Source organism: Aulonocara sp. 'chitande type north' Nkhata Bay, linkage group LG2 (assembly GCF_057382095.1).
Source record: "Aulonocara sp. 'chitande type north' Nkhata Bay isolate Kocher_YH1m ecotype deep benthic linkage group LG2, A_spYH_male_GT1.1, whole genome shotgun sequence".
Lineage (NCBI taxonomy): Eukaryota > Metazoa > Chordata > Actinopteri > Cichliformes > Cichlidae > Aulonocara > Aulonocara sp. 'chitande type north' Nkhata Bay.
In genome coordinates, this window is record NC_141345.1 from 23,289,735 (window position 1) to 23,309,982 (window position 20,248).

At 39.3% G+C, this 20,248-nt stretch overlaps 1 protein-coding gene across 4 annotated transcripts in view; it reads right to left on the minus strand.

Annotated features, from left to right (window-relative positions):
• frmpd3 (FERM and PDZ domain containing 3) overlaps nucleotides 1–20,248 on the minus strand; it is a 96,917-nt gene that overhangs the window by 15,030 nt on the left and 61,639 nt on the right. For 3 of the 4 annotated variants that reach the window (XM_086311351.1, XM_086311370.1, XM_086311343.1), the window contains 3 exons: nucleotides 667–776; nucleotides 402–556; nucleotides 212–314 (listed from right to left, as the gene is read on the minus strand). In XM_086311351.1, the coding sequence (XP_086167477.1) occupies nucleotides 212–314; nucleotides 402–556; nucleotides 667–704 (296 nt within the window). In that variant the 5' untranslated portion in view covers nucleotides 705–776. Of the gene's footprint in view, nucleotides 1–211; nucleotides 315–401; nucleotides 557–666; nucleotides 777–20,248 lie in introns of those variants that run through there. The other variant, XM_086311361.1, reaches the window with a different exon arrangement.

Sequence of the window (20,248 nt, forward strand, 5' to 3'; positions counted from 1 at the left end):
TTTGCCGTTCTTCAGCTGCAAAAGTGACTGACTCATCCGCAGGTTTGGGTTGATGTAACGCATCGCCAGCAATAAGAAACACTTTGTTCCTTTTCACACTCACCACTTTTACTCCCCTTCACCTGCGCTGCTGATCACCTGCCCCCGATGCCACCCCCTCCTCCCTCCTCCCTCCACCCCCCCTCCCTCCTGGGACAGTAAAGGATGTTACCTTACAAGGTCTATGACTCTCTCTCGGGGCGCGTCGCTCACCGTCTCCTCGTTAATAGCCAAGATCTGGTCTCCGGGAAGAAGCTTGCCAAAGGAGGGGCCGTCTGCAAATGAAACGGGATACCATATGCATGCAGCATAGAGAAACCTGAAATCTGAATGCTGGCTTTCTCACATACATGAACACTAACCAGCAGAGACGGAGCGTACAATGACAGGTCTCTGGCTGCCTGCAATGAAGCCGAAGCCTTGAGTCGGGTGGCGCTGGATGGTGACCTGTCGAGCGGAGGCAGGACTTAGGGTACCACTGTCCATACCATCCTGGCTCTCCTCTAACATTGCAGTGCTATATAGAACACAGATATTCAGATATAAAAAGGGGCAAGTGCACACAGAGACAGTGATGAATGTGCATTTTGTTTTGAGAAAAACTAGTGCGAAAAAAGCACCATGTACCTGCGTGCGTTCGTGTGTCCATCCTGGACCTTGGCCATCCCCTGAGAGGACGGGGCAGCATGGGACAGGTTTGCACTGCAAAGGCTGCTTTCTGTTTGGCAATCATTCACCTGCTCAAAAGAAGGGGAACAAGGGGGGTGGGGGGGGGGGGGGGATGTGAGAAACTGAAATAAAAATTTTCCTGGTTTGACAGCAGCAAAAATACTATTTTGTTGTTGTTGTTGTTTTAATGTGCTGAGTTTATCTAAGCACATCTTGGAACACTGCTACAGGGAAAAATAAAATCATAAATGTGAAGCTGAAAAATGTAACACTCAAGATTACAATCCCAGACATCTTCAACAGCTGACAAGTTGCATTTGGCTTTGGTTAAGGTTGTTTGTTGTACCGAGTGAGTGTGCGGGATGCAGGTAAAAATGTAGGCGGTAAAATATATTTGTTAAAAGTACCTGCCCTTTGAAGCACACCTTCAGGAAAGCTGCACTTATCAAGGAACAGTAACATAATGCACACACAGGATGAAACACATTAAGGTCTCTGATTCTGCCAGTTTCTGCAAGTGTGGACCAAACTACTCCCGTGAACCACACATGCTCTTTTGCAGATGCCTGTGTGGGAGGCAGCGAAAGCAAGATTACTGAAAGACTGAGTGTGAATGTAGCATGTGGGTTTCTGTGTTTGTAGCAGAAAAAATGGAAATTATTGTGCGAGGGATAGAGAGCCAGATATTTATGCTCATATCTGTGATCTAGGACTCTGATGACTGCTGGCTAAAGAGAGAGAGAGAGAGAGAGAGACGCTGATTGTAATGTTAATGCTGCAGATGGCCCAAAACAGAAAGAGCATGACAGCACTGCTCAGGATTATTATGCAGGGGTACTGTTGAGAGCAAATACCTTTCTGAGTGCCACAGGCAGAGAACAAACTGTCAGCAGTCACATTAGTCAATAGTCCAGATTCATATTCCTGTCACTTGTTGTTTCTGATAACAGTGGCTTATGAGGGAGCACGGCTCATTTGCAGTTCCATTGATGCATTGCTGATCTCTACCTTGTGTCATGGTATCAGATGAGAGTAGATGTATCATAGATAGGCTTCATATTGTGCTCGGTCCATGACTAACAATCCATTACGCTGCATGTGCTTTGAATTTCAATTATGCTAATAATTTAAAAAGATTCGATTCATATAAAAAAATTTCTGTCTTCGACATTCAGCTGACTTATGAGGGATCATCCGTCTGTATCAAAGGTGCACGGCGGTGACAAATGACGCTGCACCAGCTGGTTCTGCCTCCAACAGAAGATTACCCATTTTTGATTGAGATCGGTTATTTTCTCGTTTGACTTTGGCAGTGGATTCTGATGGTGCACTTCTTCCCCCAGTTATTCTTCTTTTCTCTGTCCCTCTAACATTTCACAGCTTCTTTCTTCACTTACCAGAAGGATACCCATTCTTATGAATCCTGACAGGCTGTTTCTCAGGTATGTGTGTCACTGCAAACACCTCCAGTGCAGTGAAAGGCAAGATCTGTGAACTAAGCAGGGAAACAATGGCCTGCACTTGTACATTTGTTGTAGAAGAGTCTATGCTGTAGCTAAAATTGCTCATTTCCAGCGATAACTTTATTATACAACTGCAGGTAACCGCTATGAACTCAGGGACAAAGGAATACATTCTCTTCTATCTGGTTTTCAGCCGATGGCTTTGAGAATACCACACAGATTTTACAGCTTTAGATTCCTCATTTAATTCAGAGATTAGTTTTGGTATTCAAAAGTATTGAGGAAAAAAACAGGACAGAGCAGAAGCGGAGAGATGAAGGTAGCCAGCGGACACTGAAGCTTGCACATCTGCAAAGATAAACAGCTATTCAGCAGAGGGGCCAACCTTTTAGAGAAGACACCGAGGAATTCTGTCAAGAAATGATCCCCAAGGGCATCGCCAAGCCTGTACGTTGCTATGACTACAGCTCTCAGTAGCTTGTTGAAGCTCGACCGGATGGAGGGATAGTGGGTGGATAAGAATAGCGATCTGGCCACTACAAGATATAGAAAGGGCTAGCTAGACGCTCTCTCATCACCCTGCAGTCACTGTGGCTAGATGCCAACACTTCCTCAGGCCCCTTGAGGTCAAGGCATCATATACCTGACCCTCCTCAGTGCCGCAGTCTGCAGCTGTCTCCTAGGCCTCAGGGTGTAGGAAAATGGATCTTTTTACTTATCATCTTTCCAGGTCTGCACCCTAACAGACCTATCAGTAGTTTAGAGAGACGCTGTATTTCATAATGCTTAGTAGTTCCGAAGTAATGTCAAAACTGGCAACACTACACCAACCAGTCAGGCAGTCTCTCAACATTCAGTGCAGTCCATCTACATTAGGATAAAATCTAAATTAAGTTTGTTGTGCCGTGTTCCTCTTTCTCTTTCTTTCAATTCAATATTTCAATTTGTATTTGTTGTTGTTTTATCCATAATGTGTCTGTCCAGCTACCAGGTCTTGCCTGGCTTATATCAAACTTTTGCCCTTTTAGTATGAACCAATAAAAAGGTCTTAAAATCGATTTCAATAGAACACTCTACATGCACACTCTTTTTGGTCCTCATTAAAACAAAGCAGCAGAGTTTTATGCACTGTAGTTGACCTGTGGCTGTTTCTTAGTAAGATGAGAGAGGGGAACATTACAGTAGTCTGGGAAGATTGCAAGTTTGAGACTGGGAATTATAGCTGAGATACATGACATACATATATATATATATATATATATATATATATATATATATATATATATATACATACACATACACATATATATATATATATATATATACATATATATATATATATATATATATATATATATATATGTGTATATATATATATATATATATATGTGTATATATATATATATACACATATATACATATATATATATATACACATATATACATATATATATATATATATATATATGTGTATATATATACATATATATATATATATATATATATATATATATATATATATATATATATATATATATATTGCCACATATAATTACATAAATGAAGCACGTTCAAAAGCACTTTAAATGTTATGGGTTTTGAATAGCATTTTTACAATGGGAATGATGCAGCAATAGCTACCACGGGAACATTTACATTATGATAACCCAAATTACCATCAAAGAATATATGAAGGGCATTGTAGACATTATAAAGAGAAATGCTCCTGTTCAGCGAAATTAGACATACCACTGAGAACTATCGAGGAGAGTTTAAATATGTTGTCTCTCCTGTAGCTGTCCACTTTTCTGTCCACTTAAAGTCCCTGCTGCCAACTTGCATTTGCTTAGTTTGCTCAGATGTTTCTGGTTTTTAACTTTCAGCTCAATTTATTGTCTGGATTGCTCCCAAACCGTCCAGCGGACGTTGTCTGTCCTTGTTAAACGCACTCAGCATTATCTAGGGCTAGGAAAGGATAATGCAGATACTCAATAACTAAATTCATTGTGCCTGTATGTCTGTCTAAGGACTAGAGATGGACCGATCCGATATTACGTATCGGTATCGGTCTGATACTGACCTAAATTACTGGATCGGATATCGGAGAAAAATAAAAAATGTAATCCGATCCATTAAATATCACGAAAGCACCTCACAAAACTTGCAACACGCCGTAACTCACCTCAGGTTAGCACGTCGGAGCAGTATGCATCACGTGATAGAGCAGCTGTGGCATGCCGGACCTGTCGGTGGTCTGGATAGCATTTGGAGCTTCGCTAGCAACCTGGCATTTCATCTCCGACAAAGTTATCCCGAGAGAAGTAAAGCAAGTGTGTAAGTCCATCTCTGAATGTTTGTAAAGCATTCCCACGTTAAGCTTAACAAGCGACTGCCTCTCGCTCTCCGGCTGCTACTTCAATCATGAAACTGCTTAATGATCAGCTGATCGGCTTTTCTGTCGCGAGTCCTGTCTCTTGTTTGTTTTTGGCCCACTTTGCACCAGAAAGAGGAAACCAGCGGCTGAACAACAGCAGAACGTTTAAGCTTGATAAGCTGTTGTTAGAATTTATTTAATATTACTTTCTACTCCAGGATCTTTTTCTATGTAGCTGACGCTGGTAACTGTGCAGGGGCGGATCTAGCAAAGTTTAGCCAGGGGGGCCGATAGGGCATGAACAGGGAAAAGGGGGCACAAAGACATACTTTTCTTTCTTATTCTCATTTAAAATGCCGAGCTTTTAATAAATAATTATCTGACACCCAAAGTTTTAATTTGATGTAAAATGAATAGAAGTCAATTACTGTATATAGTGACTATTAAGTCTAATATATACCCTAGTAAGCTATAGTACTTTTTACTTTGGGAAGGTACCATCTGTGCAGTCTGCAATTTTGTTGAAGAAAGATGTTGAATCTATTTAATATTTCTTGAAAAATAATTGATTTCTGTGCATTTTTTTTCACACTGCATCAAATTAAGGTTGATTACGTCGATTAAGCATCATGAGGTGGCGCGTGAGGGGTGGTTCCTTATTTTTTATTTATTTATTTTTGTTGTTGCTGGGAGTTGGAACCCTATTAGTTAGGTTGCTCAATATTTACGCTAAGTACTCTTTAAAATACCAGAATAGGGAGGATGGTGTAGGTCTAAGTTTATTAGATTGATCAGTATTGCTGAACTATGAAATATTTTTTTTGTATACAGGTATAACAGAATAGCTTTAGTGTAGTTGTTGTTTTAAACTTGAGTATGAACTTGCAGACTTGCAAAATGCAGCAAGATATTTTAAAAAACAGTTTTGTTGATTAAAAAACACTATATCGGATTCATATCGGTATCGGCAGATATCCAAATTTATGATATCGGTATCGGTATCGGACATAAAAAAGTGGTATCGTGCCATCTCTACTAAGGACATATCCAGATCGGCCAATAGCATATTCTGGGAGCTGAAAGATAAGTGGTGGAAAAGAGCAAATTTAGCTGAAATATCATTTTACATCACATGTCAGAACACGCAGACACAAAGGACATATATAAACTATACAACTTTGATAATGAAAGAAATGTCTTGCATGGCAACGTTATCAATTTGACTGTTTGTTGTGAATATTGCAGAACAATAGTCAAATAGCAAAACAGGCCATGGAGCTTTTTTCATGCATGAATCAATGAATGCAACGTTTTTTCTGCTTGTGCAACGTTATTTAAACTGAGTGTTAGTTTAGGCTATTCCCACATGCGGTAGTTGCGGCTTATCCTTTTGGATGCGGCATCTCAAATGTTGATTCTTAATTACAATTTAATTATTATATTAATTACAGAATCAAAGAGTCAATTTCAGCAACAATTGGCATGACACTTACCCATGGCACTTTGATTTATCTGGCTACTTACCATTAATGCTTGAGGAATTTTCACTTATTTTACTGTTACACTAATTGTTAATCACTCTGATTAACTGAGTCTGCTAAACACTTGGAATATAACTTATAATATGAATCAGAGATGGAATCACAATCAGAAACTTGGGAGTTGTGCAGCACTAATTGGAAAGTGAGGACTGTTGTAAGGAGCTGAGTGTTATTGGATCACTGCCTTGAGAAGTCAGACAATACGTGTGTAGTATCACAGTGATTATTTGTGACTGATGTACAGGCCAAGCTTATGTTTTGTAGCTAAAGAATACATATTAGACTGTAAGGCATCAGCAATGGCATTTAGAGAAATTAGAGTTGGTTACACTGGTTTGGTTTATTAATAGGGTCCTTGCTAGCAAGCAGTAGTACATTAACAGAATGTTAATAAAGCACTGTAGGGCTGTAGAGTGGGATCATGTTAATAATCCATTACAATTTGCCTCACATCCACCAAGGCCTTCAAGGTCAACTTAAAGATTATTATTATCTAATACTGGTCAAAAATGGACAAACGGTGTAGAAACTGACTCTTACCAGCATCGTGTGTACTGTCAACATATAAAAAATACTATATAAAAATGTAAATGATCATGTCAGGGCCACTGGATTGGTCTCAAGGTCATATAATAATCATATACAGAGCTATTTAAAATTATGTTTCTTACTTCCATTGTTTTGTATTGTTTATGGGGATTGTAAATATCATATTATATTATTATGACTTTGCTATGTAACTATTTGAATACATGTCAGTTTTAATGCATGTTCACAAGTATAATTTGGTTTAGAAAACAAAATAAATATGCCATCAAAGCATTTTTTCAATTGATATATCTATTATTAAATATTTAAATGAATTGAGTAAACAATGAAATGAATGTTACAAATGCACTATATCCACAAAAATAAAAATAGAATAAAAAAAGAAAAAACACAATGTACAATACTGTTCTCTTAAAAGTAAATATGCTCAGAGAGAGTGAGCTGCCATAGTGGAGGTTTGCTCTCGCTGAGTGCTTCTTGTTATATGTTTGCTTTGGTCAAAGAAATTGAGATGTGATTCCAGTATAACACAAAGTCAGGTCTGCCGATGGAGCCCTTTTCTATTCACAGTTGAGAGGAGGTTAACAGTGTGCACCTGTCACAGGTGTGAAAGAGTCTGGAGTCAGTGTGGTGAATGTTATGATGACTGCAACATCATCTGTGAAGAGAAGGGGGCACTAGGGGTGGACCTGCCTCTTCTGGTGTTCTTGGTTGAATGCCAGTCAAGCACAAGTCCCACTTAAAGACAGTGGTCCCTGATGCCATCATAAAGTCTGTCTGTGTCAGTTTAGACAGAAACATGCCCTCTGGAGGTCGTTTCTTTAGGCCTCCGGCAGTGCTCTTCCTGTTCCTCCTCACAGAAATGAGCAGCTACTTCTGTCCAGCTCTCCTTGTGTAAGAGCCCCTCTTCTGTTATCTCCTCCACACTCTTGAGAATGTGCTGGGAGACAAGGCAAACCTTCTCATGACACCAAGTATGGCTGTGCCCTTCTGGATGAGCAGCCCGAATAGGCAGCAGATATAGTGACATGGCACTAGCAAAAAGTGAAACTAGAGAGAAATCATTCAGGAGAGATGAGGAGACAGCTATGGTCTGCAGCCACCACCTGCAAAACCATTTCCTTTTTGAAGGATTGTTATGCTGTTGCCTCTCCGGTGGACCAAAACTGCTAAAATGGTTTATGTCTCCTAACTGGACAGGATGATATCCCTCTATTTTAACTTAAGTGCCCACATTTTTTTTTTTTTTTTTTGAGCAGTGGATTTAAAGTGCATAGTGATACTACTAGTTCAATCGCAGACATCCTCTGTCAACCAAAGTTCAGCCAACAGTCTTGCCAACATTTTGTATCATATGTAGCAAATCCTTGATTCTGGAGAAATCCTGTTAGGATTATGAAAGAGGCGACACAATAATCTCCTCAGTGTACTGTGAAATGAGCCTTCCCAGACAAAGATACTTTTTCTGTCACATGTTTGGCCTCTAGGAAATGTCAAACAGGAAAGTCATTTTGACATATCAGCAGCCATTGTCTTTAATCTGTTTTCAGTTGCAGGCTAAATATTTATGTTGTTTTGTTTTTACAAAAGATTTTAGAATTTCTCATTTGCGATACACAGACAGACCTTTGCACCAAGAGAGCCAATCAAATGAAGCCATCGGCACTAATCCCTTCTGTCAATGCAGTCCGCCTGAGCCAGACGTGCAGAAATCCAACTGGGGAATACGACCCAATCCATTCTGCAGGGAAAGTGAAGGCTGATATGAAATTCTGTCCTGGACATTCTTTGCGATAAACTTTTCATTGTGTATTTTATCTGTAGGATTGAATCATTTAAAACCTTTTTTAGTCCCCTGGCTAAAATTGGAAGTAGATTGCACACTGCTTTTCTTCCTTAATCTTGCAAGTTCCTTCCTTCCTGTCCTTCAGTAAAACTGTGCAGTTTCATCCAGTCTGTCAAAAGAAACATATCCAAACACTTCTGTGACACACACACACGTGTGTGTGTGTGTGTGTGTGTGTGTGTGTATATATATATATATATATATATATATATATATTCATTCATTTTAAATAGCAATAACTACAGTGGCCCTGAGAGGCCAAACGGACTGCAACTTAAGAAAACACCAGCAATAAGAAAAACGCCGCAAAAGCACACAAAAAACGACGGAAATAGGAAGAAACAAAACACAAATAGGAAAAGCGACACCGGAAATAGGAAAAAAGAAAACAGAAACAGGGAAAAAAAGATTTCCAAAAGCACAAGGGAAGTGTTTCTGGGGAGGCAATAACCCGTCGGACCAGTTGCAGGAACCAAAATATGCTAAGAATTGCGCTGGGAGACACTTAAAAGAAGTGGAGGATCTATCGGTTTTGTGAGGAAAGAAAAGATGAGAGGTAAGTGTGTTAGCCTAACTATTAGCCTAAAAATCCGTCATCAGTATTATATGAACCACGATAAAACACACCTAGCATGTTTTGGGTTCCTGCAACTAGTCCGTCGGGTTATTGTCTCCCCAGAAACACTTCCTTTGTGCTTTTGGAAATCTGTTTTTTCCTATTTCTGTTGTCGTTTTTTCTATTTCCGTTGTGTTTTGTGTGCTTTTGCAGCGTTTTTCTTATTGTTGATGTTTTCTTAAGTTGCAGACCGTTTGGCCTCTCAGGGCCACCGTAAATAACAGTGACTTACCGTAAGTCCTTCCTCAGTGTAAGTTAGCTCTACCATATCTGACCTGCTTACCTATGCTTTCACACTCGTGTCTGTGTGCCTACTTGACTAATACCAATGAACACTGTCCTCTCTTTACATACATGGCCTCTACCCACTGCAATCATGTGGAAATGGAAGTTTTCACAGGACTCTACACAGTCATATGAAAAACGAAGTACACCCCACGATTCAGTAGGTTGTGGCAGGAATACCTTAACATAATAGTTTTCTGAATTACTTACTCATCTCTCTCAACATTGTGATTGCACTCTTCATTAAAATGTGAAGAGTGCTTACGTTTATTGGGGTTTTCGGGCATTCTTTTGCGCATGGCTTATCCTTTCTTAAGGTCCCATTGTGGGATTTTTGTCAGGTTGAGATCTGAACATTAACTGGTCATAGCAATGCTTTGAGGCTTTTCATTTTCAGCGCTCGTGTTGTAGATTTGCTGCTGCAATTGGGATCATTCCCCTTTTTCATTACATATTTTTGGTCAAGTTTTAGCTGTAGCTTGACAGATATCCTTACATTTGACTGGAGAATACTTTGGTATACAGAGAAGTTGATGGTTGACTCACTAACTGTGATGGTGCCTGGGTCCAAACCATCACCCCTCCACTGCCATTTTTGACAGCTTATATGAGGTGTTTGTAATGTGAGGTGTTCTGCGTTTGTGTCAGGACTTTATGGGCAAACATCTCCACTTTGGTATCATCTGTCTAAAAGATGTTGTTCCAGAAGTCTTGAGGTTTGTTCAGACCTAAGCTGTGCTGCCATGTTCTTTATAGAAAGAAGAGGCTTTGTTCTTGAAACCCTTCCAAAAAAGTCCTCCTTTTCCCACTCCAACTGTTATGAGCTTTAATCTTTGACAAACTAACCGAGGCCTGTAGAGTCTGTGATTAAAACTTCCTTTTTCATATGAATGTAGTAAAAGACCAAATACTCATTTTACAAGATGTGCCAGTTTATTACTTTTACTTCCTGAATTGCTGGTCCCTTCTTTGCTCTTTGGGGTGAAATTATTTGAGTGGAAACACATCAGTGTGATGCGCCCTACTGACTGGAGTAGTCATAAATGAAAACTAGTTATTAAGCCTTGAAGTTGAAACAGCTGGATGCAATGCACGTGTTACAAATGTCCTCTTTTCCAAATTGTTTCACCACTATAAATGACTGTTCCAAAAATAATGAAAATTTCTGCTTTCATGCAATTCATAGTTTAAAAAAGGAGGAAAAAGGATCAGTTCATAGGGAACCCGTATCAATGGCACACTGAGTGCAAGCAATCCAAAAAGTGTGAAACAGTTTGTGAAAATAGAGTGGTGCATGCTTTGCCTAAATGTGTTTTTGCTTGCCGTGTCTCAACGAGGAGTTGTCTTTGAGATGGAGATGGGAACTATTGAAAAGGATCTGAAAATTCGAGTCTGGTTTGGAGAGGATGTGACTTCTTCACGACGGAGTTCACAACCTTGAGAAAGATATGACACAAAACTTTGCTTTCTTCTCCAAATCCCATTAAGCAAGAAGACGCTGAAACCTATTTTTCGGTTTCAGCAGAAGCTGCAGCCTTGTTAAATCACTGACATCTTGTCATTCTTGCACAGATTGCACTCACGCTACAGCTCGGGACGTCTTCAAGAAATCACTCTGTTTTTGTTAGCACCTCAAACATGACAAATGAAAATAAATAATAGTGGACAGGTATTATCATATTACGTCCTATAGGGTTATCTGGGCGATATAAACAGGTGTATTTGCATGTACTATAACTCTAATATTTAATATATAACTCCAATCTTAAGCAAATGAGTCATGGCACACATATATTAAATATATTTTTGTGTCAGTTTGACCTGCAGACACTAAAAAAAGACAAAAACAGGAGTGACGCATTAAGTTCACTTAATGTAATTCTCAGTAATAATCCCCGAGGGGTTGAATTGCCATTTCGTACATCCTGATGCACAAGTATAATAAAAAAAAAAGCCACATCTGCCATATGTTTGAAGCTCTCTTTGTTCCACTTGAGTGTAGTGTGCTGACCTGTTAGTCTTGGGCTAAGCTGCTCCTCTGACTCACTCCTACATCATTAATGTGATCATATAACCACATAGCCTTCACCACAATATGGAAATCATAATGTCCCACCTTCCAAAGGACGCAGTCTACAAGACAGCTTAACCAAAACTGGTGGATTTATGTTCTCATAAAGTGTTATGATAACAAAAAAGAATCCATAGACCTGAAACAAGTACAAATAAAGCTTTAATATTTGCCATTTTAAAAGAAACAGTTTGATTTTATTTAATGTGAGGGTTTGATGATCTCCCTCTTATTTTGTTTCTTTTCAAGAAAATATCAGATTGAATTTTTTCTTATTTGTGCGTTAAGTTTGAGCTCTACTCAGGAAAAAGTCAGTTTTTCTAACATGAGTGCTTTTGCTTCCTTAAATGCAGGCAGACGTCTGAACCTGAGAGTTGAGTGTACACCAAAGTCAACTAAAAGGGAGTCTATAAATGCGGTCCCTCATTCATTTATTCAGAATAAAGAAAAAAAAAAAAAATTCCGAAGGCACATGCAATAATTGCACCTAAACGCAACTGGGAATAGTTTAGTTGAATAGAAAGGCAATTCCTATATGACAGTTAATTGCAAACAGTTCTGCATAGGGCTGGGCTATATCCTACCGTTCACGGTAATACCGGTGTAATGTTGGGCAACGATAGGAAAATGAAATATCGCGATAGAATATGGGTAATATGGGTAAAATGCGCATGCGCAGTGCCTTTGTTTACATACGCACATGGCAGCGACGCAGAATGAGAAGAGCGAAAGTGGATCATTAAATGAAACGGATGAACCGGAACTGGTTTCTAAAAATGCTGCAACTTCAGTGGTGTGGAACTGGTTTAGCTTTCATCCGTCAGATACACAACAAAGCACTATTTTTGGTAGAGCGTGCTAGCGGGCCATCGTTATTATCGTGTTTTTTGGGAAATACGGCCGTGTGTCTTATGTATGAATTCTGGTTGTGTTTACTGACCTCGAAACGATTTTATGTGGTACATGGCGCTCGAAAATCTGTCAAATGTTTCAGTACGACTTTGCTGAGCTACGAAGCCGCACCGCTTGATGGATTGTTGGAGCATTACGGCTATCGTAGGCAGGAGCCTGGCGGAGTGATGCGAACTGTGCTTCACCATAATATTACCGTATTGTGTGTGTATAACCTCTTTTAAGTTTTGTGGATATTATACATGGTTATGCTGAGGATATGTCAGCCAATTTCCACTGGAAATGCCTTTTGGTTAAACTGTCAGCAAGGAATTGCATTTGCACTGTTAATCTTTTATATAACTTTAATGCACTTAAAAAAGCTGCTTGTTTAAGTGGAAATACATTGATGTTTTTTTTTTTTTTGCACTAATAAAGTTGAGGAGTTGTAAAGTATTTTGTCTCGTGTCAATTATATCGTTATCGCAAATTTTCAAATGTTTTTTGGTCATATCGCCCTGCTCTAGTTCTGCAAATAATTTGCTAATAAGGTTAATGGCAGCCATAATTTCTAATGATATGTCACCAATGTGGAGTCTTCTCATTAATCTATATTCATATTTTTTTTGTAAAATGCTTACTTTCAGCTTAAACCTTTACTGTAACTAGGGATGTCACCAGAAACTATGCTGATGATTCTGAAAGTGTGATGAAAATTATGACTTTTTTTTTTACAGTATTGTATATATAATAGGCAACATATGTACAGAATAGGGTTGTTAAGAAAAAAAACACACACAATGGCCCAGCCCCTCCCATCACTAGCAGCAGAACACGTGAACAGCAGCACACAAACCTGGTGAAGCATCTTAAAGACTGACACCCTGGTTTTTATTTGGTCATTTGATAGATCCACTTCTTTATCTTGAGAAAATATCTCTCCTGTTTTGTCAGTAATCGAAGACAGATGTTTCTGCTCTTTTATAGGTATATGGTTGTAATTATGCACAGTGCGTTTGAGTCCAACTGCGTTTTATTTTCCATTTTTTTATGGAATAGCATAGTGACTTGAGCCGGTTGCTCGTCCAGTTCACATAGTCTGCTGCCAATCCCGAACCATTATTTGAAGCCCTGGTAACACACACCTTAGATCAGCTGCTGTCATTCACAGGCTCAGTCCCAGCATGTGGACTTTTTTGACAGTTGGGTCACACTCAGCAGTACACGCCATGTCTCACGATGGCAAAACAGTGTCTGACAGCCGGTTTCTCCCATAGCGACAGTCCATTAAAACGTGCCATAAAACAGAAGCTCAGACTGTTCCTGAGCGTGATCCTCTTTGATAAAAGGTGCAGGAGGTGAAGAGAGCCAGCTCATCCATGTAATAGCTTGTGAAGAATTTCCCCTCACTTTCTTGGTCATAAAGCAAATGTTTATAGAAGGAAAGCGGTAGGTTTAAACGTCCACACACTGCGGCACACCTGTAGAGGTCATAAATAAATGTAATATTTCTGTCCTTTTTTTTTGTTTTTATTCATCTGCATTGACGTTATACTATGTGAGACCGAGAGTCACCATCCCAGCCTTAAAATACGAAGTTTTATATACCTGTGATACAGTATAAGCTGCTTCTAATTCATAACAGCGTGGATAAGCTCTTTAAAACCGAGGAAGATGGAAGCGGCCACCTCTCTCAGCTTCGTTTGAGGTTGAGTGAATGCAGAGAATTTCTTTTTTTAAGTTCATTTTAATATTCATGCAAAAGTACACTCACTTGTTTGATGGCAGTCTCAAAAAATTTACCCTGAGTCATACAGTACGCTTGCTTGATAGTCCAATAACCATAAATTAAAATGAAATAAATGGGGGGGGGGGGGGGGGGGGAAACACCAGTAAAAAATTAACCTCCAGTCTGTTATATATCGCCATGGCAGCGCTACTGTTTACGCATATGATTGAATGTGTTTGCCTTCTTTTAAATTATAGTGTGGTGGTGCAAAAGAGCAGCTATGGGGAATTAGTTTAAAAACTAAATGAAGCCACACGGCAGCGAAACTGAGGAGAGGAAAAAAATATCAGATGAAATATAGAGGCAGGGATGTAAGCAATGAAGAATATTTCCTAAGTGGAAAAAGCAATTCAGGAAAAGAGACCAGCCGTCATATTCCAATAAGCTTCCTACCAATAAGATAGGGAGGCGATGCAGTTTCCCTGGCTGGTTATTGTGAATCTATGCTCTCAGGCTGCGGAGGTTCCACTTGACAACATTTGATTCATCAGTCAGGAGTAGTGATGGGATTTCCGGCTCTTTTTAGAGATCCGGCTCTTTCGGTTCGGCTCACTAAAAAGAGCCGGCTCTTTCGGCTCCGAACCGGCTCTTCAGGTTGTTTTGTTGCTTTAATTAATTTATTATTAACAATAATATAAAATTATGCACAAAAGGAATTACTAACGTAAAAACAAGTGGTTTTATTTATATATGTTTATATATAAATATATGCGGTGGCCCCTAGAGACAAAACACGTACAAACTCCAAAACACATTTCTAGCATGAACTGAACTTCCAAAGCAGAGCTACTAGATCACTTAAATTACACAATTGAAAGCATGTGTGTATTGTTTGTGTATTTATACACAGGCACTCATATATATATTCAAATAATTTAAAAAAAAGTTCATTTACCTGTTATTACCACACACCAAATCCGGTCGTTGGTACTTGCTGGCTTGTGTAGCCACAAGATAACAAAGGCTCAACACTGCGCCCAGCATCCTGGAGCACTTCTGTTGTCTTTTGTACGTGTTTTGAGTTTTTATGTGCTTCTGAGTTTTTATATGCTTCTGAGTTTTTACGTGCTTCGAAGTTTGTACGTGTTTTTACATGTTTTGGAGTTTTTACGTGTTTTGGAGTTTGTACGTGTTTTTACGTGTTTTGGAGTTTGTACATGCTTCAGAGTTCGTACGTGATTTGAAGTTTGTATGTGCTTTGTCTCTAGGGGCCACCGTAAATATACTTTTATTTATTCACTCCACATAAAATGTAATAAATAAATCATATAATACAAAAATCAACTATTCACATTTCAAGTTTTAACTATTTAAATTTTCAGCTTTTTCCTTTCACAAATTTAAAGTGAAAAGAACACAAAACACTGCAAACCACAACACAATTAAATATAAATTATAATATGAAAACTAAAAGAACATGCATATTCTCTATCATATGGACCTGCATGAATAAACTTTCTCAATCCTTTATCATCTGCAACCGAAAATAGTTGTGGATGATTACTATACCTTTCTAATGTTGTTGTCCCTGCCTCTCTTTCTCTCTCTCTGGCTCTGTTCCTGTGCTACTGAGTGTAACTACCGCCCCTCCCCCCTCTGCCCAGCGTAAAGCACAAGGCCCGCGTGCAGAGTGAAGCGGGAAAAAAGTGCGAGAGATAGGCTGAGAGAAAGAAAAAAAAAAAAACAAAACCCACGTGACGGCTCGCGATAAGGAGCCGGCTCGCGTCGTTCACGTCAAAGAGCCGGCTCTAAGAGCCATTTCGTTCGCGAACGACCCATCACTAGTCAGGAGCTGAAAGGAGAAAGCCAGGTCTGCATTGCATTATTCTCTCCCCGAAGTTTACTCAGCAGCCTCTGCTTTGACAAGACTCTGAATCTTTCCTGTGTGACTGCTTCAGTTTTCATTCCTGATCTAGTTTTTTTTATTTACCCAACCTAACCTTTCAGGATGTATAAATACTGTAAATAATAAGACACGAGTGTAGGAGGTGAGACTCCCAACCTTCACAAAATCAATTCCAGACTCCTTCATGTTTTAGTTTTTATTTTTTCAAAGTTGCTATAAATGACACCATTAGCTAACATCTGGCTTTGGCTACAGCTTTTACATTCATGGGGGAAATGATATGATTAGCCCTTTAGGTCCAGCAACTAGTTACAACATCCAGTTGTCCACAGTTGAAAACTGCGAGGCAGAGTGGCAGTGACAGCAGCAGAGCGGCTCTGTCTCTTCGCTGTCACCCTTCAGTGAAGCACGCAGTTCTCAGCAGCTTGCCTGACAGCGGAACGACACAGAGTCACACTCATTCTCTAAGAAATACAGCATGGCTGTTTCCCCCTCCTCCTCCTCCTCCCTCTCCTATCGCTGCCACCCATGAGATATCACCCACACGCCTCTCCCAGCTCCACCCTTCCGTGACTGCCATTAAAGTGGCCTTCTGCAGTCTGCAACATGCAGTTGATTTCATGTACACTCTCAACACTTTCTATATTTGGGCAGCATCTTAATAGTCAAAGCACATTTTCTCACTCAGGCACACTTCAGCAAACCCTATATTAATGCATGCATTTGCTTAACTGTGCAAAAACCGATGCTACAAATGCTTTTTGTTCATTTCGAGATAACACGAGAAGCCCAACAGAGAATATTAATGAGCTTGTGTCGGTTGGTGTACAGCAGTTCTGTGCATGTTTTGCATTTACATGTATTAATGACAAGGGGGCGTAACAGTGCAGCGCACCAGTAATCACAATACCTGGTTTGACCTCTGTGCTATACTGCACATAACTCACTGAGCTTCTACTGTGTCTGGCTTCTTTGCTTCTTTAACACCGCTGTTTTTTACTGGGAAAGTGTTTTTACTCGTGCTTATTGGCACGATGAGATGATTCCACGTATGCCAAAGATTATGCAAGATCTGTTAAAATGTAAGATTTGCTCCATTAGCATAGTGCATTGGCTTTGTCTGTCAGAAAACTCCACACCTTAGGTTCAGAACGCAGCAAGCGGTTGATTTGCAAGCGAGCTTCCCTGCTGTCTGGGTCTGGCTGATCTGGGAGCTTCTGTAACAGTTCTCCCTCCCTTTCTTTCCCTCCGTGTCCGTCTCTCACCAGTGACTTATCTAGTGCTGGTATGTTTTGGCAGTGTGCAGAGAATTCAAAGTGGCTCTACCATCAGGGTGTGTAATTATCAGGCCTGCTGAGTTGCTGTGCTCCCGCTGCGTGCACACTTGGGTCCAGCTAGGCCTGACTCTTCTTTTGCCTCATCACTGACCAACATCCACTGCTGTGCATTCAATCTGTTTGAGGTTTTGTAATGTGTCAGCATAGCTTTTTGGTGTTGTATCTAACTAAATGCGCAACTTAAACAAGTCAGTCAAACACTTAAAGTGTTTCTCATTTTAAGGTATTTCTGAATTCTTCTGAGTGAAATGAGCTGTGTTGATTCTTGAGCCTGAAATTTTTAAGTGTTAGATATAAAACATTTTTGTATTACCAGTTAGCTTCTCACCAGATATGCCATCTTTTTTTTCCTGAAACCTCCCAGTTAAATGATGTCAAAGCTTTTTTTATTTTAGCTAACAGTTTGTTGTTTCTGTGGATCTTGTGTTATTTATTTGTAATGTACAGAACTTTGTGTCAGCTGTGGTTGTTTTAAAAATGCTTTATAAATAAAGATGATGATGATGATCTAATACCTACTCAAAATGCTGACATGTACACATTAAAACAGCTGAGAATTACATGAATTGTATTTCCTGTCCTTTCACAGAGCCAAAGGTATCATTACTTTTTACTCAAATAGACACTCAGCGAAATATTTTACACTCACCTCCCATTTTATTAGGTACATCAGTTTGCTTATTAACACAAATAAATAATAACCCAAAAATTTGATGCATTTAGGCAAGACAACCAGCTGAAGTTCAAACCAAGCATCAGAATGAGGATAAGATGGTCTGAGTATTTTAGAATCTGCTCATCTACTGGGATTTTCTCAGTCAACCATCTCTAGTGTTTGCAGAGGATGGTCTGAAAAAGAAAATATCCATTGAGTGGCGGTTCACTGGCAGAAAATGCCTTGGTAATGCCAGAGGTCAAAGAAGAATGGCTAGACTGCTTTGACGTGACAGGAAGACAAAAGTAACTCAAATAACCACTGGTTACTACCAGAGTATGCAGACGAGCAGCACTGAATGCACAACACAGTGATCCTTAAAGCAGATGCACTACAGCATTAGGAGACCATGCTGGGAACCACTCCTGTCAAATAAGACTAGAAAACCGAGGCTACATTTCAAATGGACTCACCAAAATCTGTCAACAGAAGATTGGAAAACATTATCTGTTGTGAGGAGTCTCGATTTCTGCTTCAAAATTCAGATGGTAACGTCAGAATTATGCCTAAACACAAAAGCATGGCTCCGCCCTGATTCCGGTGTAATGGTCTCTTGTTCTGACACACTTTGGCCTCTTTAACCCCAAACTGAGTGTTGTTTAAACACGACATCTTAACCGAGTGTTATTGTTGACTATATCTATCCATTAATAAGTCACCCATCCTTTGATGGCAGCTTCCAGCATTCAGTGAAACGCTGTGTCACAAAGCAGAAATCATCTCACATCGGCTCCTTGAACAGTTAAAGACAGTTCATTATGCTAAAATCCTCCACAGTCACCAGATCTCAGTCCAATAGATCACCTATGGGATGTGATGGAACGGAAGACTTTTAGACCTGAAGGTAACAACCTTAATAAAGTGACCAGTGAGTATAGTTCCCTAACATTTTGCAATTATTTATTTACCATAAAGCAAAATATTTACCTGTTTTAATCATTTTATTTAAGGATGTGCAATTTGGAAAACTGTAAAAATTGGTTGATTCAGTGTTTCTGTGTTAATTTTATCAAATTAAACTGTGATGGACTCTTAGAGTTAACTATAAAAAGTCTGTGGAAGCCAAAGCAGTGAAGGGTATTTTTTTTAGAAAGTCCACACTGACTTGAAGCATGCAGTCTTTTTTTTTCTTGTAGTGTTTATGACCTCAGCATAACCTGATAAAAGGACCTGATATGAATTTCATTCTGTGTACAGCATTACAATGTAAAGCACACAGAGTGACACCATTATGTGAAGAATGTAGCTGATGACGGTTACAGTGGGGTTCTGCCATTAATGGGAGGCAGAGGTTATGAAGTGTACAATTTTACTTTAGATGAGAAAAATCCATCCACCCTTGAGTTATGTAACGCTGCTTTACGATCATGCTAGGACTCTGGTAAAAGGTTGCGAGCAGAGTATATTAAAGGTGATAAGGTTACCAAATATACTCCATCAGTTTTTCATGCATTCATATTTGAGCTATTTTAACTTATGCACAAACATTGGACTTTTTTATGACCAAGTAACTAAAACAGCCACGATAAAGCACACTTTATTTTTGACACATTATTAGAGAGAAAAATCCAGACAAAACTCCATCCACATCATTTTTACTGATGTAAATTAGCTGTAAATGAATGCAGTTTAGAGGACGGGGATGAAGTGAAGTCTGTCAGCAGCTAGGAAGCTAAATTAGTTTTTGTTAATATTTGCATTTGGACTTTAGACATTTAGACAAATGAAAATATATTACTGTCACTAAAACACACACACAACAAAAAGATTAGAGAGTGACAAGCAACGAGCTATTTGCCAGACTTTGAGCTATTCCGCTAACATTGTAGCCTCTGTATACACAGGTCAGATCAGATATCAGAACTGCTTTTGTGTCATTGTAATATGTGTTGGTGCACCCTTGAAAACAAGGTAATTCATCTGAAAGAGTTTATCCTGCTTAGGGTGAGTATTATTACCAAAAAATAGCCACGAGGATGAAACCCCTTGACTCTCGATACATAGCATTTTTTTTTTAAATCTCTTTTACCTCTCAAGTATTCTTCATCCAAACTGATGACACAGAACCAATATCATAACCTGTCTGGAGAAATATCAGAAGCTCTTCTGACTTCAGCTCTGTTTCTTAGTAATTATGTTGTGATTAATTTTTACTTGTGTAGCTTTCACATCCGAGCAGGATAACTCCCACTCATCTTGCGTAAAAAGCAAACAAAC